The sequence below is a fragment of the Culicoides brevitarsis genome, chromosome 1, assembly GCF_036172545.1.
Source record: "Culicoides brevitarsis isolate CSIRO-B50_1 chromosome 1, AGI_CSIRO_Cbre_v1, whole genome shotgun sequence".
NCBI lineage: Eukaryota > Metazoa > Arthropoda > Insecta > Diptera > Ceratopogonidae > Culicoides > Culicoides brevitarsis.
The window spans coordinates 23,365,340-23,386,143 of record NC_087085.1 but is presented as its reverse complement, the minus strand read 5'-3'; the positions used below and the strand labels follow the sequence as shown (position 1 = coordinate 23,386,143).

The 20,804-nt window shown below is 27.4% G+C and overlaps 5 protein-coding genes across 10 annotated transcripts; 3 read left to right on the top strand and 2 right to left on the bottom strand.

Annotated features, from left to right (window-relative positions):
- Positions 1-34: 34 nt before the first annotated feature.
- Positions 35-1,539, top strand: LOC134833927 (peroxisomal biogenesis factor 3). The gene is made up of 2 exons (XM_063848438.1): positions 35-152; positions 219-1,539. The coding sequence occupies exon 2, from the start codon at positions 268-270 to the stop codon at positions 1,345-1,347; it is 1,080 nt and encodes a 359-aa protein (XP_063704508.1). The 5' UTR covers positions 35-152; positions 219-267; the 3' UTR covers positions 1,348-1,539.
- A 7,894-nt stretch (positions 1,540-9,433) lies between these two features.
- LOC134827948 (homeobox protein Hox-A7) lies at positions 9,434-15,847 on the top strand. Of its 6 annotated transcripts, none has more exons than XM_063840861.1 (7): positions 12,222-12,362; positions 12,423-12,867; positions 12,934-13,539; positions 13,603-14,106; positions 14,230-14,284; positions 15,237-15,491; positions 15,548-15,847. In XM_063840861.1, the coding sequence occupies exons 4-7, from the start codon at positions 13,690-13,692 to the stop codon at positions 15,700-15,702; spliced, it is 882 nt and encodes a 293-aa protein (XP_063696931.1). In that variant the 5' UTR covers positions 12,222-12,362; positions 12,423-12,867; positions 12,934-13,539; positions 13,603-13,689; the 3' UTR covers positions 15,703-15,847. The 6 variants fall into 6 exon arrangements, 5 of the variants coding, with proteins under 5 accessions (XP_063696932.1, XP_063696931.1, XP_063696933.1 ...); XM_063840863.1 differs by having other exon boundaries at positions 12,934-13,925; positions 13,986-14,106; XM_063840860.1 differs by having other exon boundaries at positions 12,934-14,106.
- On the bottom strand, positions 15,842-17,762 carry LOC134827947 (actin-related protein 1). The gene is made up of 7 exons (XM_063840857.1): positions 17,648-17,762; positions 17,416-17,586; positions 17,216-17,280; positions 16,987-17,161; positions 16,455-16,916; positions 16,149-16,385; positions 15,842-16,085 (listed from the first exon to the last, which is right to left on the bottom strand). Exons 2-7 carry the CDS (start codon positions 17,461-17,463, stop codon positions 15,942-15,944), a joined length of 1,131 nt encoding a protein of 376 aa, XP_063696927.1. The 5' UTR covers positions 17,464-17,586; positions 17,648-17,762; the 3' UTR covers positions 15,842-15,941.
- A 46-nt stretch (positions 17,763-17,808) lies between these two features.
- On the top strand, positions 17,809-18,901 carry LOC134827951 (transmembrane protein 216-like). The gene is made up of 3 exons (XM_063840865.1): positions 17,809-18,014; positions 18,101-18,270; positions 18,330-18,901. Exons 1-3 carry the CDS (start codon positions 17,960-17,962, stop codon positions 18,513-18,515), a joined length of 411 nt encoding a protein of 136 aa, XP_063696935.1. The 5' UTR covers positions 17,809-17,959; the 3' UTR covers positions 18,516-18,901.
- Positions 18,834-20,784, bottom strand: LOC134827946 (adenosine 3'-phospho 5'-phosphosulfate transporter 1). Its single transcript, XM_063840856.1, has 6 exons — positions 20,652-20,784; positions 20,508-20,568; positions 20,214-20,446; positions 19,362-20,137; positions 19,157-19,282; positions 18,834-19,101 (listed from the first exon to the last, which is right to left on the bottom strand). The coding sequence occupies exons 2-6, from the start codon at positions 20,537-20,539 to the stop codon at positions 18,919-18,921; spliced, it is 1,350 nt and encodes a 449-aa protein (XP_063696926.1). The 5' UTR covers positions 20,540-20,568; positions 20,652-20,784; the 3' UTR covers positions 18,834-18,918.
- Between the last annotated feature and the right edge of the window lie 20 nt (positions 20,785-20,804).

The following is a 20,804-nucleotide window of genomic DNA, read 5'->3' as shown; positions in this document are numbered from 1 at the left end:
AATCTTGAAAATAAATATTTGTTCAATTCAAATATTTTATTTAAATACTAAATAAACACCAAATAAATCTTAATTTAATTTGATTTTAAAGGTTTGAGTTCCTTTTTCAATATTTTGTTATTTTACTTATATTATATTTTAAACCACAAAAGGTAATATTTATGAAACTTAAAAAACTTTAATCCGCCTAAATAAAATTGAATTTATATTTATTCCAGACATAGTAATAAATAAATGCAACTGAAAATATTATTTTAAAAAAAAAACATGTTTTCGATGCTCAGAAATTTTATCTCGCGTCATAAGCGAAAATTTGTAATAACTGCTCTGATATTTAGTGTTGGTGTAACTAGTTTGCATTATGCACGAAGAAAGTTGATTGAGTTTCAGGAAAAACAAGCTAAAGAATTTATCGAAAAAAACAGGCGTATCCAACATTTCGAATCAACAGAACGAACATGTAATCAAGCTGTTTATAATTTGTATCCGAATGTAGTGGAAGTCATTGCAAAATTGTATGATACCAATAACATTTTGCAAGAATTAAGGGAAAAAACACTAGAATTGTCAACTAATCAGAAAATCGAATTGTGGGATCAACTACTTATAAAATCATTCACAAGATTGGTTACTCTTATTTATTCATCGACGATCTTGGTTATTCATTTAAGGATTCAATTGAATATTTTGGCTGGCTTTATCTTTAAGGAAATTGATAAAAGTGAAAAGACTATTTCACAAGAAATACAAAATCGATACTTGTCGCTAATTCAACATTTTATAAAAGATGGGATAAGAGAGTTGGCTTTGATAATCAGAAATAATACAGAAGGGATTCTCAAAAAATATAATTTCAAACAAAAACTTGACTTGTCTGAACTAGAGCAGTTATTTTGGAGTATTCAAATGGCCGTAAATCAAGCTTTAGATAATAGTAATAACAACAGTCTAGTTAAAATACTATTACCATCAGAATGTGATGTAGCTGATAGCGTATTAATCAAAAATCTTTTGACCGAAACAATAGATATGCTAGAAACTGATGAAATCTTCAATATACTAACAAATCATCTTGGACTTGGGTTTTCTACTGCTACTGATGAAATTGCAAAATTTTTTTCGACGACAACTTCTAATAACAAAGATGTTACTGAATCTTCAAACAAAGAATTTGTAAACGTAACTCAAGTCAAAATTCCACTTGCAAAACTAGTACCAATTATTGATGGGTTAGCTCCAAAAACTCTTGTTGACAGTCCTTTTTCAATTAATTTAATAAACATGCTCATAAACTCCGACAAAATTAAAATGCTTGGCGCAAATACTTACGAAGTATTTTGTAACTAGCGCAAAAATATATGGTGTATATGATATTCAAATGTATTTTTTTAAAATTATGGTTAAGGGGTTTGGTTTATCATTCCATTTATCAGATTATGTAAAAAAAAACAAAGTTAGGCGACTAGATTATATTTATTTCAATTTTTGTCCCATCGTGATATGATGGGTAAGGTGAATAATAAATGTTTTTAATATTTAGTATCTTGCATTTTTTTTATCCCTTTCCGTGGTAAACAAATTTTTGATCAGAACTTCGTAAAAATGAATATGAACTCATGAAATTCTTTATGTAGCACATCATTTTAGGACGCTCCTTTGATACCTAAAAAAATTTTTTGATATCATGTAAAACAAAAATGTCCTAAAAGTCTTAAAAATGTCAAATTTTCGCATTTTTTTCAGATTTTGATAGGTTTGAGTGATCCAAAATGCTCTCGATTGTTATATGGATCATAAGAAATAAGAAAAACTTTAAACTATTTATTTATTGCATTTTTCATTGAAAAAAAAAATAATTCTTTTCTCCAATTTTTAAAATTTGTATGTGGTTTTGGACTATTTCCCTGGATCCATATTTTGCCAATGATCAAGTTGAAAATTACCTAAATGTAATTAAAATAAAATAAACTTTAAGGCCATTAAATTTAATTATTTCACTTTAGTCGCATGAGGATTTTGATAAGTGTGGGGGGAAAACATTATTTAATTAGTATTTAAAAGTAGCATATTTATGTTTTTTAACGTTAAACGTTGAATCTTCACATTAAATTATCTTTGTTTTCATTATATTTCAAAATATTTTAAATCTAAATTTCGATATAAATGTTTAATTTAAGAAAGTAAAGTTCATATCTATATTATCATTTTAATGTTTTTTTTTTTTTAAACAGTCAATTTTTTATTTGTCAGTATTTTTCATAAAATAATATTCATAGTTCAGTTCAGTCAGTGAACATCATTTTTTCGACAAAATCAATGACATAAAGTTATACATATAATTAAATTTAATGGCCTTACGTTCTTTTAATTTATTTGTTGAATTCTTTAAATGAATTTAAATTTCATGTGATCTAAATATGGGTATATCATACAAATCATCACATTTTTCACATTCATAATTGATAACAAAAATAATGTTCACACCTAGTAAAGAGATATCATAAAGAGATATTTCCGACTGATGGAAAAATGAATATTCAATTATAATTTGAAAACCCGTCGGTATTTGTATTGGGATAAACTATGAAGAAATTATGTAGTTAAATTAGATAAGAGCATTAAATAAAAACAAGTCTTATGAATGTGTCCCGACCATGGGGTGTATTCATTAAACCTTATGGTACAATCATAAACAACAGTTATTTATTTGGGAGTCTTTTTTTTTGAACTTTATTTTTACTTGTCCGCAAAATTTTTCGATTTAAGTTTTTCTCGAAAATACTAACAAAATCACACAAAAAAGTCAAAGCAAAAGTCAAAAGCAAAATATAATTGACTTTTTACAAAACTTTTGTTTAAGCCCTGTATTGAAGTGTTAACTAGTTTTATCATTTTCAAAAAAATTACTTCTAGTATTTTATATTTAGGCCGCTCCAAATTTTTTTCTATATTTTTATCCTATGCCTATCATTCAGAAGTCGAAAATCCAATGGGGCAAAATTAAAAAAAGTTGAAAATTTGATCAAAATTGACCTTTTTTTGGCATTTTTTCATATTTTTTCAAGAGATTTTCAGAAATGTTTTAAAATAATTTTATTTTATTTTATATATATTGAATTTAACAAAAAATATTGTTTCTAACAGGATGGTGTCAAAACTAAGCTTTTCCGAGCATATGTTCCATAGAAAAAAATGATCTACTCGATTCAGCGCACAATGTTAGCGAAAAAAACGCGAAAAAATTATAGAAATTTTGGGCAACAGTTTTCAATTAAAGCATTTTACAATAATAAAAACAAAACAAACTGCTTATTAATGTTGATTGGAAAAGAGATTAATAAAAACCACACTGCAAAAAATTGGTGTCTCGCAAAGTGTCTCGCGACCAAAAATATCCGTCAGACACACGCGAGACATTTTGCGAGACACCATAAAAAATTTTGTAAATTTTTGAAGGAAAAATTTTTTTTTTTGAAGTTTATTGTAAGGCTTTTGATTAAAAATGATTAGTAGATGAATTAAGCAATTAACATAAGCTATTGTTTCTGCAAAATTTGTTTAAATTTCTGAAATTTTTTGTTAAAAATATTTATGAATATTAATTTTTTTCTTATTTTGATCAACATATGAAAGAAAAATAATACAAAAAAAATAAATAAAAATTAAATGAGACATGGGATAAAGCTAAAAAAAATATAAAGTAAGTAGTCCCCGAGTAGGTTTATGAATAAAAAATAGAAAGATTTTGGCAAAATTATAAAATTCATTCTTTGGTAAAAAAAAAAACTACTACTGAATAAAATGTTTTGCGCGAGTTTTTATATTTTTTACGCATTATCTTTCGATTTTCCATCAAATGTTTTGTTTGAATGGAAATACAAAAATTTAAAAAAATAACTGAAATTTTCCAATTTTGAAATTTTCAACAACGACTCATGTTTTTTTTGTTGTTTTTAAGGTATCTAAAAACATTAATTTAATGATTTTCGAAAAAAAAAATTAAAAATGAAAATTTTGTAAAAATATAATTTTCAATACAAAACTTTAGAAAAAATAAAAAAATTAAAAAAAAAAAATTAAAAATTCCTTGAAAAATTATGAAAATAGACCAAAAGATGAACATTTTTGATGACATTTTTCATTTTTTTTTTATTTTTCCCTTGGATTTTCGGCTTTTGAAATGGGACAAAAAGTTCAAAAAAAAAATTTGGAGTAGCCTTATTTATTTTTTTATTTAGAAAAAAAAGTATGTCGTTAGAGTACGTGAAAGACTGCAGATTTCGTAGAACAACATTATTTTGATTCCCTTTGTGAATAGGCGAAAAAGCATTAGTTATGATATGGCCCCATTTCCTCAAAGAATATTATTACTATACCATTGCTTAAGCCTGATCTCAACGAAAATTATAATACTTTTATTGTTAATGTAAGGGAATTCCAAAATTTTCTAATAATAATTAAAAAACCAACATGTTTTTATTTGCTGAAAATAAAAAAAAAGCAAGTTAAACTAAAGATTAAATGTTACGGTTGGTTATAATCAATGCACTTTGTAATTAATATAATCATAATATTAGTAAAAATATTATATTCTGATTAAAATCAAAATCAAATGATTACACTTTCCATGACATAAAAACTAATGTTCAAATTAAAAAGGAAATAATGACATTCAAATTAAATATACAAGTGCCAACACGTGTTTCTTATAAATTGTCATCCCATTATATGATCTCCCTTTAAATTTATTGTTATGAAATAATATATTAATTTTCAACCCTGCTATTTTATGAAAAAAAGTTGTCCACTTGTTTATTGTTGTATAAATAACATTAAACAAATTTGATAAGAGCAAAATATTCGGCTAATAATGACTATGACAAATTTTATTTGTATTTTATTTTGCAGGTGGATGACTCTTAAATCTTTGTATTGCACAAGAGAGAATGTATATGAATTCAATATGTTTTTTAATAGGGTGACTTAACTAAAAAGGGGAAATACCTAAATATTAGTTTTGATCCATTTACCGAATTTGATAGGCATTTTATTAAAATATGTTGCAATAAACGTTTTAGTAAAACAATTAAACAAAAATTAATTGATTAAAAAAAATATTAATTAAACAAAAAAGTTTTTTATGTAGATATTTATTTTCTAAATAGATAAATCGCTGAGAAAAAACAATTTTAAGTTTTTACCAGTTTTTTATACCTAGTTTTTGATCTGTATTATTTGTATATTTGATCTGATACTATTTCTCCATTTTACCTTACAATGAAAGGCCATTTTTTTACAGAAAATGTTTATTTCATTTCTAAGGTATAGTTTTTTGGAATTTTTTTGTTGAGAAAGCAATAAATTGCAGAATTGATCCAATTTTCCAAATTTGTAAAAGTGAGATTTTGAAAGTTTTCCAATTTTAAGATTTTTACAAATACACTGTACAACAAAATAAAAAAGTACCCTGCGCTTGGGTGCGGACTATGGCAGTCTTAAAGTAGGTCTCGAGATATGAACAAAACGGGCTCGATCTCCTCTGGTGCCTTGGACGTTTCAAAAGTTATGACCTTTTTAAGTTTTTAGGGGTTTTCATTGACATTTTCCAATGTAACTTCCATAATTTGCACTACATGTTCAAAATTCTTGTTACGAGAAGATTCAGCGGAAAATTTTACGCATATTCAAAAAAAAAATTATTGATTTTGGTCAATTTTTAAGGGAGTTATGGTAGTTTAAAGTCAGAAAAATGGGAATTTTACCCAAAAAATTGAGATATTTTTGACTTTTCAGGTCTGTTGCGCCGGATAAATCTAAAAGTCATGTAGTTTATTAGAAAGGGCATAAAATTTACTACAATTTCAAAAAAACAACCAAGCGGTTTGGTGGACTTTTACGGATTGTATGATAGAAAAACGAATGAAAGGTCAGCAATTTTTTTCATCAAAAATGTACATTTTTTCAAATTTTGAGGTCAGATTCGTTGTTTAATGTACCAAGTGTTATATATCGTTGGAAAGGGCATAAAATTTGCAACATTTTGGAAAAAATCCGATTCAAGTTTGACTTACTTTCTCGGGAGTTATGTCCAAAAATGTTCAATTTTTTACCAAAAATCGAGGTTTTTTGACATTTTTACTCAAAATTTCTTGTCTAACTGCCTGAATGTTGTATGTTTTTGGAAAGAAGACAAAATTTTCTATCTAACAGAAAAAATCCCAATAAGATTTGGTTGATCATTTAGGATAACATTGTACAAAAACAAGCTAAAATGGTTAAAAACGCCACATTCTGCATGTAAAAGAGCCAATATACATTTAAAAGTTTAAAAAAACGTTATATCAATTGAAAATGTAGATTTTAGGCTCATATAACTTGTTTTATCGCGTTTTTGAACAAAATTTTCCCAAAAAAACAACCTTATCTCATCAGTAATTTTTTAATGAGATAGTAAATTTTATAAAATTTACAAAATTCAGGCAGTTAGAGAATAAATTTTGTGTGAAAATGTCAAAAAACCTCAATTTTTGGTTAAATTTTGAACATTTTTGGACTTTACTCCCAAAAAAATCAGTCAAATTTGAATCGGATTTTTCCTAAAATGTTGCAAATTCATGCCCTTTTCAACAATATATAACACTTGGTACATTAAACAACGAATCAGACCTCAAAATTTGAAAAAATGTACATTTTTGATGAAAAAAATTGCTTACCTTTCATTCGTTTTTCTATCATACAATCCGTAAAAGTCCACCAAACCGCTTGGTTGTTTTTTTGATTTTGTAGTAAATTTTATGCCCTTTCAAATGAGCTATGTGGTTTTGGATTTGTCTGGCGCATTAGACCCTAAAAGTCAAAAATATCTCAATTTTTTGGGAAAAATTCACATTTTTCTGACTTTGAACTACCATAACTCCCTTAAAAATTCACCAAAATCAAAAAAAAATTTTTTAAATATGCGTAAAATTTTCCGCTGAATCTTCTCGTAACAAGAATTTTGAACATGTAGTGCAAATTATGGAAGTTACATTGGAAAATGTCAATGAAAACCCCTAAAAACTTCAAAAGGTCATAACTTTTGAAACGTCCAAGGCACCAGAGGAGATCGAGCCCGTTTTGTTCATATCTCGAGACCTACTTTAAGACTGCCATAGTCCGCACCCAAGCGCAGGGTACTTTTTTATTTTGTTGTACAGTGATATTTTAATTCAAATTGACTTTTTGTGCAATAAAAAAACCTAAACAACACAAAATCATAAGTCAAAAAAAAAATTGGAGAAATTTAATTTAAAATTTTAATTTTTGCAACTGTGCGTTCTGGCATATTTGTCACATTTTTAATTTTTTTTTTTTGTAATATCTCAATGTATCTGAAAATACTTTGCACAATCGTTCTGACTATTGAATCTAAGTGCCGAACACTTGAAATGAGTTGCAAAACCGCAAAATCTGATCTGTAAATATCTTTACACATATTTTCTCATTCTTAACTCAATTTTGTCAAAAACTGCAATTGTGAAATCTATCCTTTTCGCCCTTCATATTACATTAAAACGACACCATAAATTTGCAACGTTTTTAGTTTTAAATTTATCAATCTTTCAATGATACAATATATATACATATATATATATGTATGATACTTTAATCTTTCTACATATAAATAGAAAGTAAACCGTAAATTTAATGTTAGAACATTACTATTACACCAAAATGTTAAAAAGTTTAGAAAACTGTTTTTTTTTTTTGATTGATGCAAAATGACAAAAATTGTGTCAAAGTATGATAATCGGAAGTGTACTACTTATTTGTATGCCAATGGCTGAGAACATGAATAGAGAACGTAGATTTTTTCAATGCGATTTTTTTTATGCAAATGTACTCGAGATGTACTCGAGACGACAAACAATCCTAGTGAAAAAAATTTCAAAAAAATTGACATTCAAATTTTGACGTTTTGCTCTCGTCTGACAAATTTCAAAGGTTCAGGTCGAATTTTTTCGAAAAAAATTTTTTCACTCGAATTGCTTGTCATGTCAAGTAGATCATTTTTCTCCATGAAACATATGGTCGGAAACGAACCATTGCTCCGAGAAACCCAAAAATGTGTCGATTTTCATACATTTTACTCTACAGTAAAATCGGTTTTTGAATAAAAACTCGGAAAATCCACTGCCAGAAAATTTTTTATCTGAAATAAAAATTGACACATTTTGGACAAGAAAAAATCCTTTTGAAAATTTGGTAAGAATTCTGAAAAATTTATTATTTTGGTTAATTTGGCAATTTTACAAAAATGATTTGGATTTTTGTTATATTTTTTAGTTTCATTTTAGCAGCTTAACTATTTTATACAAAATAGCATAATAATTACCACATTAATATAAAAAGAAGTCTAGAATACAGATAAATCAAATATCTTTATAATATTTAATAACGAACAGCACTGAAATGTAAAGGCATGCGCTGTGATTTTTAATCTTTCACCCCAAAAATTTTTATTGCCTCATAATACGTAACAAAGTAAGCATGAAGATGTTCAAATATACAATACGTTTTTATACATTAAATGAAAATGGAAATAATGTAATGGACGATGATAGATGTTAAACATGTGGAGTTGATAACATAACACAATTCAAATGTTGATGGCTTGTTGCGGTTAAATACTTTAAATAAAAAATCAACAAATCAAAATTAAATACAATATTAGTAGCTGTAAAATTGGTTAAAACTCATACTGAACAATTAAACGCAAAATTGATTATTTGGTTTAGTATTACTTAATTATATCACTTTAATTCATATAAATAAAACATTTTGTATTTCAAAACAATAAGAGAAATCTCTTAATCTTTAATTGGTTTACTTTGATGGGGTAAAATAGGAGGAGCTTACATGATGAACGCCCATTATGAGAATCGTTATTTAAAAAAGAGATTGAAAGGATATCATTTTAATGTTATCAGATATAAAAATTTGTAAAATCATAATTGTGAAGTCTTAAAATCTGGATAAAGATGGTGTTTTATTATCTCAATTATGTATTTTTAATATTTTACAATTAAACTTGTTTAGCAAATGGACGTAATATTATCAGTATCATACATTCGTTGGTTAAGTAAGCTATATCTTTAACAAAACGGTCATAAAAATTAAGACATTAAGAAGTGCACTCAATACATACTTTTTAAAAATCGTATTTTCAAAGAGATGTAAACGATAAACGATCGGTTTTCGTTAAGTGGTCCATTTATATTAAATATTTCGTTACTATAATAAAAGTCATGTATCAATCTTCTATGCAGGTACGTTATACACATCACACAATAGGTAGATAATCCCCCTATTTTATGCATTATGTTGTTTGCTGTGCGTATACAAGCTGATTCTGTCATTTTCATCAACTATATAATTTATTTATGCAAAATTAAATTTCTATTTTTCATTTAATGTCTGACGCGCGTGGATGAGAGGTGTGTTTAAATCGGGCTATACGATTATAAGTGTAAATAATACTAAACAAACAGTGATATAAATTTTATTAAAAATAAAAATCAAGGAATAAAATCTGCATCAAAGAATCTCATTTAATAATAACTAACTTGATGCCGCAAAGTTTATTTGTTTATTGTAAATATTTATATTAAATATAAAAAAAAAACAATAAAATTACACAGGTCAATTATTTTTAATATCAAATTTTCTTTATAGTTTTTTTTCGACAACTATATGGTTTCGGGCAGTTACGTTTTTACTCACTTATTATTAGGGCCTTAAAATAGATGACTACGGTCACAGATATTCCCAAAATAAGTTAAGTTACTTTCTCTTTGACAATGAAGTGCAGAATAAAATTGAATTAAAGAAAAAAATGATTTAAAAAAAATTTAATAATGAGTTAAAAAAAAATAAATCTTTATAGATAAGATATATATTACTTTAATAAAACAACAACAAAAATTGTGAATACCTAAAAAAGCTGTTGTTGTAATTTTATGTTCCACTTGAGAAAACTTTTATTTCTGTGAGCAATTTTAACATTCATTCATTATAATGGAAGCCCTCTAAATTTTATTTCATTTTAATTGTAAAATGATATTTATTTTAATATATGTGTATAGTAAAATATAGTATCTACTTAGAAATTCATTGAAAGGATAAATTTAAAATAGTTTGGACTTACAATATAGTCAAAAATGTTTCTGGTTTTCTTCCATCAAATTTTTGAGAAATTCGTTAGTGGGGTATCTAATATCGAGTATTTCAAAAGTAATAAATGGACTATGAAACGGAACACATTTTTGATTTTCATATTGGCCTATTTATTTATGTTATTTTGGTTTGGATTTTAAGTTAAAATGATGTTCCTTAATGTTTATGTAGAATCAGTCATCCTTTCGAACAGATACTAAATAAATTATTTTTGCGATTTTTTATTTCTTTTAATTCCAATACCATAATATATAAGAAAGAACAATTCAAAATCTATAGTCCAATGTTCGAAAATTTGTTTATTCCAAGTGTTGTTTTAGATTTTTTAAATTTCTGTTCTTTTTATGAAGAAAACAAAAATTTCATCGATTTTCACATGATGAAAATATAAAAATTTGTCAAAATATAAACTTTTCGGCCACAAGTATGGAAACATTTGATAAAATATATAGCTTTAAGCGATTTTCACCACTTTTTTAAAAATTTGGTAAAAAAAATTTATTCGTGTGGATTTCAAACATTTTTATATATATTTAATGTACATACGTGTTTGAAATACACGTTTGGTCCCTTTGTGAATTTGTTCGAAATTCACGATTTTCACGAGTTTTATTAAGGATTCTACGATGTTTGTATTAAAAATCAATAGAAAATCCAAAAAATCTCATGTTTACAAATATTCAGGTTGATTAGTGAAACAGTTTTGCCAAAAATTAAAAAAAAATCATCTCAAAAAATCATCAAAAAAATCAAGCGTTTGAAATCCACACAAAATTATACGATACAAAACGATTGTACATTAAGAAGATATTTGGAATATGAGAAGTTGTAGTAGAGAGAAGTTCTTTGGAAAAATCGCCCTTAATTTTGTAACTGCTGTATTTACCAATTTTTTTTTTTCATTCTAAAAATCTCAAAAATTTTTGTTTAAAACACAAAAAAATTTTATGTTTAACAAGAAAATTCGAAGAAATCTCTTCAATTACGTTAAATTTAGACAGTTTTCTTTATAATAGCGTATTCAGAAGTTCAAAAAGTCTTGTTTGAAAAATCCAAAAATTTCAAAATCTCCGTGGAATGCCTGATCTGCGAATATTTAAGCATTATAAATTATTTTTTTTAAATATTCACCTGAAAAATATACATAAGAAATAAGTAAGTAAGCAACATATAATTTGCAAAAATTGTATATCATTTTGTATATTCATTTTTTGCAAACTTTTTATCTATATTAAATTATGAATACCTAGGCAGGCTTGTATGATTTAAATCAAATTCAAGAAACAAAAAATCAAAAAAATGATCTTGTTTTTTTTTAAGTGACAAATCAAATAATGATTTGAATTTTAATTTGATTTTCAAGTTTTTCAAAACTGAAATTTTTTTTGAATTGATTTGGTTTAAAAATTGATTTAAACCAAAATTAATTCAAATCAAATCCAAAAAAATCTCAAAAAATGTTCATAACTGAAATTTTTTGATTTGATTTGAATTAATTTTGATTTAAATCAATTTTTAAATCAAATCAATTCAAGAAATTCAGTTTTGAAAATTGTTTGATTGATTTGCAAATCAAATCAAAAATCAGATCTTTTTTGATTTGATCTGATGCATCAAAAAAAATCTGATCAAGATTTGATTTTCAAATCTTTGATTTAAATCATACAAGCCTGTACTTAGGTACTTGATGAAAATTACCTAAAAACGGAATATTTCCATATTGAATAAATGCACAATGATTTTTGAATTAGAATTAGAGGTGGAAAGGGTTTATTTATTGGACCTCGGGATCCAAACTCATAATGGAAAAATCCCATTCTGTGCATTTTGTCAAAATATTCTTGAAATAAATATATCCTGAAACATAAAGTACAAAAAAAATATTTTAAATGTGACATATTTAAAACTTTTATTTAAATAACCAAAGGCACATTCAGTGTAGAAACTATCTACGAGAGTTCTTCTCAACGAACACACAAAAATTAATAGGTTTGAAACCATGTAACGTGTCTCTCAATGAAATCAAACACTTGATCTATTGCAAAAAATTATAGTAGTTCCTATTATTTACAAAAAAAAATCAATGGGTTCTAACTTAAAACTTATAGAGGCTTACAAAAATGTAGAGTCTTTCATAAAAGAAATCGGTATGGCACAAACTTTGTTGAAAACTTAGTAAATATCACTGAAACATTTTGATTTCTTAGGCAATACTGTTTTTAATGATGATACTCCTATCGCAAAACAAAAATTAGCATCAAGATCAATATGTTTGATTTTGTTAAAGAAAATGGAGAGTGAAATGCTTCAAGGAAGATTTTTAGAGCTCAAAAATGATTTCATTAGGTCTGGAGCTCGGCAAACTGAAATTGTAGACCCTACAATTGAATGCTTAGAAAAGTTGTTCTGTGAAAATGGTTTTTTTGTCTACACTTACGTGGCAAATCTGATGATTATGCTTATGCGACGTGTAGCTTTGGGAATTGAATACGTAGGGAATCAAAATGCTGAAAAAATACTTGATTTATATGCAGAAGTTAGCAAGACTTTTTATCAAAAAGACTTTAACAATTTTCAAAAAGCTTTTGAAGGACTAATCGATAATGGTGTTAGCATCGTTGACTTTATATATGTCCAAACCCATCAATACTTGTAAGAAATTTAGCAATGAGTTTTTTTTTTGTTAATTTTGAATTATATTTTGAACTTTAAATTTAGGTCGTATCATTATCGTTATCAAGGACCTAAACAATATGGAATATTCATGATGACAAAATATATGAAACTAAGATTCCAATTCCATATGTATAGTGAAATTGAAAATATTTTGGTTCGTTTATGCCTTCTGATTGTACATGCTATTGAATTCGATTTATGTATGTTCAAACAAGCACGTCATTTAATCAGTGTTGTTCACACTCACATCAAGCGCATAGAGGAACATAAAGATGAATCTTTAGATTCTTTCAAACTGAAATTGCTAAAGCAGATTAAGTTTATTGTTGAATCTCTGTATTTGGCTGTAAATTTACAAAAATCATATGAAAATATGATCAAAAAGGCTGATATTCACGATTTTTTTGACAAATATGAAAAGTTTAAGGATGATGAAATCGAAGACATAGATCTTCCGATAAGATTTGCTAGAAATGATGTGGAAATGCGGGTTTTATACAAGAAGTTGTGTGAAATGAACAGTATGATTAACGATCACACACTCTTAACCATTTATAACAAAATTAAAGTAGCTTGCCAACAGTAAAATTAATAAAACACACGATTATGTACTTACAATTCAAACTGCTAATAAATCATAAGCATTCAGTATACAATATTAGCTCTAGTTGAGTATTGAAAAACTAAAATATGTTCCTCATTTTCTTACAGGACAATGTAAAATAATATATCCTTGAGGTAAAATTTTTCGTAGATATAATAAAGGGGTCTTAAACTAAAGGTGTTATAAGTTATTTAATGATGATTCATCACCCCGCAAAATACCAAAATGATAATGTTACAAATTTCCGCAACATGCATTCCTCAAAAAGTACTTTGTTGAACCACTCAATATGGCAAAATCAAGAAACAGATGAAACAATCAAAGTTATAGAAGAGCCGAAACTTATTGAAATAAATGGTCGAAATAATTCCATGTCTCCAAGTGGTCATCCGATTGAGTGCAAATCTTTTACTATCGCAGCGATTTTAGGGTTGAATAATAATAATAACCATAATAGAAACTTTAATGAAGTTGTAAATTTATCCCTCAGTCAATCAAGTACAATATTCGGTGGCTTAGATGGAATACCGCAATTGTACAGTGGAGGATCAACATCAAATAGAAGATCAAGCATTAATTATCAATGTACAGAACATGCGCTTAAGAACTTGGTACGTTTTATGAGTATGTGTTTAAAAATTTCTTAATCAAACATTTTAAAAGATGGTTGGTTATTACGACTCTTTTAGACTCCATTTTAGAATTGACGTATATTGAATTCAGTTTTTTTTCAGCAACAAACTTTCAGTACACATGCAACAGAACTAAAAAAAGAGAATTGTATGAATGGTAAGTTCTATAATGTATACATTTATTTCGAATCAACAAGTCGATATGTTTTCCAGAAACTTGAGTGAAAATGAAAACTAAATATACTCTCACTTAAACACGTTAAGGTTTACTCATTTCTACTTAAATGGATATAAAAATTTATTATTAATTCTTTTCGGAAAAACCGGTGAAAAGTATCCACTCGCAACAAAATTTTCGATGAATCTGTTCTATTCATAAGATTTCTGAAAATAACTTTCCAAGTTAGACCGCTCCAAATTTATTTCGAACTTTTTGTCCCAAAAATATTTTTTCAAAATTCGAGGAAGGCAAAAAAAAAAAAGATTTAAAATACTTTTAAATAAAAAATGGCAAATATTTAATGAATTTGGACCGTTGATAAATATTTTCGATGTCAACTTCTAAAAAAAATTGATATTGAAAAAACACACTATAAAGTACGAAACAAGCGAAATCCGAGGAGATTGAAAAAAGAACAAACTATAAAGCAAGAAACAAGTACCATATTAGAAGGAGGCTTATCGTATCATGAATTTCTCGCTGAGTTCATCAAACTTTTTTAGGGTCATGATTAAAATACATTCCTGACCAAAATGATATAAATTTTGGGCAACAGTTTTCAGCACAATTGCCACGAGCTCAGCGAGAAATTCATTATATGATAAGTCTCCCTCTAATAAGGTACTTGTTTCTTGCTTTATAGTTTTTTTTTTCAATCTCCTCGTTTCTCTCTAACTCCTTCCCCCTTCATCAAAATCCTTATGCGACATAAAGTGAAATAATTAAAATTAATGGCCCTATGTAACAAACACGGATTAAAAGTGGTCATAAACACATTAATGAATCCTGTAATGCACTAATCTTTTTATCATTCAGACAAAATAGTTTAAATTTTCTTTTTCACTAAAAAAAGTTTTACATTTTTTATTATTTTTAATTCATATTTCAGCACTTGAAGAAAACGACGCAATAAAAAAATCAGTTTTTAAAAATAAACGAGTTAGAACAATTTTTACTCCAGATCAATTAGAACGTCTAGAAGCCGAGTTTGAAAGGCAACAATATATGGTAGGCCCAGAACGATTATATTTGGCTCATACATTACATCTAACTGAAGCTCAAGTTAAAGTTTGGTTTCAAAACAGAAGAATTAAATGGAGAAAGCATCACCTTGAAGTCACTCAACAAAGACTTGCGTTCCTAAGTATAGCATTAACAATAAATTTTAAACTAATTTGTATTAATTTTTTAAATTTTCAGGACATCAACAAACGCAATCAGTGTCTGAAACAAAACAGGTTAAAAAAAATATTGATTTAATTGAAAAACAAGATTTCAGGTCATCTGTATCACCAGAGCTTACAGTTTGTTCAGAATCTAACGAAGCAATTAATACTGAAAGCGAAAATGATTAAAAAGAAATATATGATAGTAATGTAGAATTGAAAAAAAAAACAGTTTTGCGCCTTTCTACACCTGTTCTGGCTTCAAAATAATACAAAACATTGAAAAATACAGACATGCAGATTTCAAAATTGAAATAATAAAATAAAATTAATTTCTAGCATTTATAATTTATATATTTTTAAGCTTGAAGCTATTAAATTACAAAGAGGTCAATTTAAAGAGAACGATTTCTTAAGAATGTTGTAATTTAAAATGTCTTTCTATGTATAGCACGTTGTCCTTCTTCATCAAACTCCCGTTTAGATATCCACATTTTCTTAAATGTATCTAAGGAAGCTAAAATTGATCCACCCATCCAGGTTGAGTATAGCCGCTCTTGTGGTGCAGCAATCTATTTTTTAAAAAATCACTATTAAACATAAATGTACGCTGTACATGCTTAAATTGTACTTACTCTTATTTTAGTGTCTTTTGCAACATGTTTTTTTATCTCTGACAGTAATCTATCACCAAAACCCTTGAATAAAGTTGATCCACCAGACAACACAATATTCTGATAGAGCATTTTCCTCAAGTCCATATCAGACTTTTGAATTGAATACATTAACATTTCATGTAGACCTTCGCATTCTTCTCCAATTAAATGAGGTCGGAATAGAATCTCCGGTGCACGAAAGCGAGCTGAGGCAATCTTTAATAATGCAAATATAGATGATTTGATAAACAAATCTTAAAAAACAAAAAAAAAATTATGACAAACCTCTAGTGTATTACCGTCAGGTAATGTATACAGATATTTATCTGTTTCCATATTTTCTTCTTTTAGTGGATTATTTGAAAGGTAGCAAACTTTTTCTTTAATGGAACGTACAATTTCGAACTCAGCTGTTGTTCGGAAATAAAAGCCTTCTTTGCGAATTAATGCCTTTAAATACCTGGTAACATCACGACCTGCGATATCAACACGCATAATACTATGAGGCATTGCAAAACCTTCATAAATGGGTACTGCATGTGTTACGCCATCTCCCGAGTCCAAAACAACTCCTGTAACCCGACCAGTTGCATAAAGGCTTAAAACTGCTTGCATTGAAACAAATAATGCCGGAACATTGAAGGTTTCAAAAAAAACTTCTGCAGACTTTTCTCGGTTTCGCCTAGGATTCAAGGGAGCTTCAGTCAATAAGACAGGATGTTCTTCTGAAAATGTTGAAAGCTGATCCTACGAATAAACATAAAAATAAAGAAATGTATACCTAACACAAAATATACAAATGTGATACAAAACCTACTTTGCTGTACACATAACTCCATATTCGCTCCATATCATTCCAATCTGTTACAATACCATGTTCCATAGGATATCGGATGTTTAGCAAACCCCGAAATTCTTCTGCTTTAGGACCCACAAATAGTTCTCCTTCGAGTGCACCAGCCATAACTCTTACATGCTTTGGCCTTCCTAAACTAAATTTACAGTACAATCATCTAATTCAAAACCAAAAAGTATTAAAAACTCACTAATTCGGGAAAATGCATTTTGGAACCTGATCTCCAGCAAAGCCAGCCTTAATAATTCCCGAGCCCTGTAAATAAATGAGAAATTTAAATTCTGTAAGATATCTAAACATCAATCGGTAAAGAGGCGTTAAATTGTCGGAAGGTGAGGTCATCTTTTTTAAGATAATATAAAATGTTTGCTAAAATGTAAATTAACCTACATTATCAATTACGACTGGTTGATTAACTATAACATCGTAAGGCTCCATAATATTGTTGTATTGTTTTTGAGAAAAATATAAATAATTTTTTTATACAGTTTTTCCTAAATACTGTAAGCCAACACTTTTTAATGAACGAGGTACCCTTCAAATTCTTCTGGGTAATGGGATCTGCATTGTGAAAAATGTTAAGTAAATATATAAATACATAAAAATATCTATTTGATCATACTTTGAAACAACAATTTTTTATACGTTTTTTAATCTAAACCTACATGATTTTAATTATTCATCATAATAGAAAATAATTATTAATATTTAATACGGTAAATTTGAAATAAATATGTGTACCCTATTCCTTCTAAATATTGACAAAAGGTGTGTTCAAGTGACAAGCAATCAACATATAGATTTTTAAAGGTGCATTTATAGTCAAACAGATGTAAATAATAATAACTTATTAAAATATTTATATAAATGTTTAAATTGTTCAATAATAATATTTGAAAATTTCCGACCGTACATACGAAAAACATTTAATACAATGAATCCGTCACTGAGCTATGAGATTCTGTGTTATTTAAACTCATTTTACTTTGGTAAGTATAATGTCTTTATATAGTAATGTTGTAAAAAATAATTTATAAATATTTATGATCAACTAAACGCGTGCTCAATATTTTAGGAATGTTTGCCGCTTGTGAAATAGGAATGGGAATTCTAAAGGCAATAAACTTAAAATATCCTGATAATACCTTATTTCAAGAAGCAATATTGCTAGTACTTTTATTGTTTTTAGAAACAATTCGTATTATTATGGGACGCAAAGGAAGTTTGAGTGAGCATGTATGGCAGGTAAATATTATTATAAATATAAGCGACCCTTGCTTTTTTGAAATCTTTTTATTTTTTAGGTTTTCGTTTCGGTTATCTTAATTATTCCATGTGGAAGCGGTGTATTTTATTTTCTTGTGATGCAGACGCATAAACTCAAATTGGAGATTTTGATGTTAAGTCTAATGTTCATTTTGGAATTCATTGAACTTTTTTTTGCAATCATGTTTTTATTTACAATGTGTCGCCCACCAACATACACCTAATTAAACCACAAAATCTTAAGTTTTTTTTATCACATTTCGAAGACGATATTATGCTGGAGATGTTGTCCGTGGGTGGGCATAGCTTATTGATGTAAAAGGCATTCCGCATAAAAAAAATGTTATAAAATATAAAAAACTGCTGAAAAAATAGTTCTGTGCGGAATGCGGTATAATATTTCGTTCTTCTGAACAAATACTTTTACTATTTTTATTGATTTCACTGAAATTGCACAGACTTTATTCGTGTATGGAATACATGGAAGGATTGTTGATTTTTTAAACCAAAAATTTAAACTAGTCACGTTACTTAAGCATATACATTAAATAAGTTTTATGTTAATTTATTCATTTGGTGTATTGAAAAATAAATTTTATAGTTGTCTTAACTTTTAGTTTTCTTAAACTATACTTCAGATCGTGATTTATAGTTTAATTTAAGCAAATCAGCCTTTTGTCGAATTTGTCTAAGTCGATATCCTCCGTAGAATCTAATTGATACAGCCATGAAAACAATAACTATACCAATTACTCCAGATATCGTTATTCTATGTTTATATATAAGACACGAAAGTAATATAGCGATCGCCTAAACAAAAAAAGGGAAGTTATTTTGAGAAAATAGTTAATTTTTAAAATAATACTTGTCGTAAACTCATTATAATAGTGAATACCATCGGACCAAATTTAAGCAGCGTATAATATATGAATAGTTGACCAGTTGTAGCACAAAGAGAAAGCGTAATGCAATCTATCATAAATTTTGGATGCTTAAAGTAAATAAAAAAAAAAACAGAAAGATATATAAAAAATCAAAAGTTACATGGTTTTAAACTGTGTGCTACATACCTCCTTAACAAATCCAACAGACTGAAAAAAGGTGCCCTGAATAATAAGCGATGTTGAAGTAAACATCATACTGAATAAATTAACTCCAAACATTAATTGAATTGATGTCATCGAATAGGTTTTTGAAATATGATTTTGCCAATTAGCAGTGAAACTATCAAATATTAAATAAAGTGTTAACAAGAATAATCCAGTCAATGTTGTGGAGGGCGAATGTTTAGACTCGTCAGCACTTCCGGTAAGAAAAAGTACCATTCCACAGGAAATCATAACAGCTGTTAAATACTCATGAAATTCATATTTTGCACGCGAAATTACTTTCCCCATGATCATTACAGGAATTACTTTAGCTGATTTGACTAACACTTGGGTTGGAAAATTAACAAATTTTAATGCTTCGTACTGACACCACGCACTCATTATGTTTGAAAAAGAAGCATATGAAAATTTAAAAAGAGGTGCGGTGTGCAATGAATGCCCTTTTATGAACAAGTAGATGCTAGATATTAGAAACGCCAGAGTGCGATTAATAAAAACAATGAATTGCGAATCATTGAAACGCGATTTCGTTTTCCCATCTTTCCCAGTGTATTCAATCGTCATTATTTTTTCTTGCAACACGCCCCATATTAGAAATGATATCATCAAGCCTAGAAAACAGTAAAGGAATGTTAAACATTCTTGGGTGATAGATGTTGCTGCATCTTTTATTTGAGAACGGTCCTGTTTTTCGCCATAGTAACATAGCTTCACCAAACTATATAGTAATCCACTTTCTATAAAAACGAAAAAAAAAATAAACAAATAAAAAGTGTTGTACTGGTACTGGGATAAGTTATTTAAATAATTTACCTTTCCGTTCCAAATATTTTGTCTTTTTTATATATTTATAAATTAATAACAACGGAATGAAAATACATGCATAACCAAGACAGTTTACAAAAAGTCGAATGACAAATGCGAAATCACCTTGTTGGTCGATTAGTAGTTTATTAAAGTTTGGCTCTTCCGAATCTGTGTTGATCAATTCAAAAATTATATACGAAAGTAAATGAGCTAATAAAAATGTTATTAATACAATTGAACTGAAATAGGAAAATGGTTTAATTACAAATCAAATTAGAAAACTTTGGTGAAATGTATTACCATATGATAAAATCTGGGACAATATTTCTCATGTTTGTTTACGCAGCAATCTATTTTTAATCTTTTACATAAAGATTAAAGGATGTTAAAGAGTTATTTTATTTTCAAAATTTATAAATAACTTATTTTTATATGTTATCATACTTCGTTTAATATATTTACAAATAATTTAAATGTCAGAATATACACGTCATCAAGCTTATTTTAAATGTTTAAAGGATTTTCTATTTGTTTTAATTCAAGTTTCAATTCAATATTCAAACAATGAAGACCTATTTTGTTTCGAAAATAAAGAGA

Excerpts from the sequence above, each read along its gene's own strand:
- LOC134833927 (XM_063848438.1), top strand. The coding sequence starts at position 268 with ATGTTTTCGATGCTCAGAAATTTTATCTCGCGTCATAAGCGAAAATTT.
- LOC134827948 (XM_063840858.1), top strand. The coding sequence starts at position 12,299 with ATGGGTTCTAACTTAAAACTTATAGAGGCTTACAAAAATGTAGAGTCT. Across the intron at positions 12,363-12,422 it reads GTCTTTCATAAAAGAAATCG|GCAATACTGTTTTTAATGAT; the intron begins GTATGGCACAAA and ends TTGATTTCTTAG. Across the intron at positions 12,868-12,933 it reads GTCCAAACCCATCAATACTT|GTCGTATCATTATCGTTATC; the intron begins GTAAGAAATTTA and ends CTTTAAATTTAG.
- LOC134827947 (XM_063840857.1), bottom strand. The coding sequence starts at position 17,463 with ATGGAGCCTTACGATGTTATAGTTAATCAACCAGTCGTAATTGATAAT. Across the intron at positions 17,162-17,215 it reads AAATGCATTTTCCCGAATTA|TTTAGGAAGGCCAAAGCATG; the intron begins GTGAGTTTTTAA and ends CTGTAAATTTAG. Across the intron at positions 16,086-16,148 it reads CAAAAGACACTAAAATAAGA|ATTGCTGCACCACAAGAGCG; the intron begins GTAAGTACAATT and ends TTTAAAAAATAG.
- LOC134827951 (XM_063840865.1), top strand. The coding sequence starts at position 17,960 with ATGAATCCGTCACTGAGCTATGAGATTCTGTGTTATTTAAACTCATTT. Across the intron at positions 18,015-18,100 it reads TTTAAACTCATTTTACTTTG|GAATGTTTGCCGCTTGTGAA; the intron begins GTAAGTATAATG and ends TCAATATTTTAG. Across the intron at positions 18,271-18,329 it reads TGAGTGAGCATGTATGGCAG|GTTTTCGTTTCGGTTATCTT; the intron begins GTAAATATTATT and ends TTTATTTTTTAG.
- LOC134827946 (XM_063840856.1), bottom strand. The coding sequence starts at position 20,539 with ATGAGAAATATTGTCCCAGATTTTATCATATG. Across the intron at positions 20,447-20,507 it reads GTCCCAGATTTTATCATATG|TTCAATTGTATTAATAACAT; the intron begins GTAATACATTTC and ends TTCCTATTTCAG. Across the intron at positions 19,102-19,156 it reads TTATAATGAGTTTACGACAA|GCGATCGCTATATTACTTTC; the intron begins GTATTATTTTAA and ends TTTTTTGTTTAG.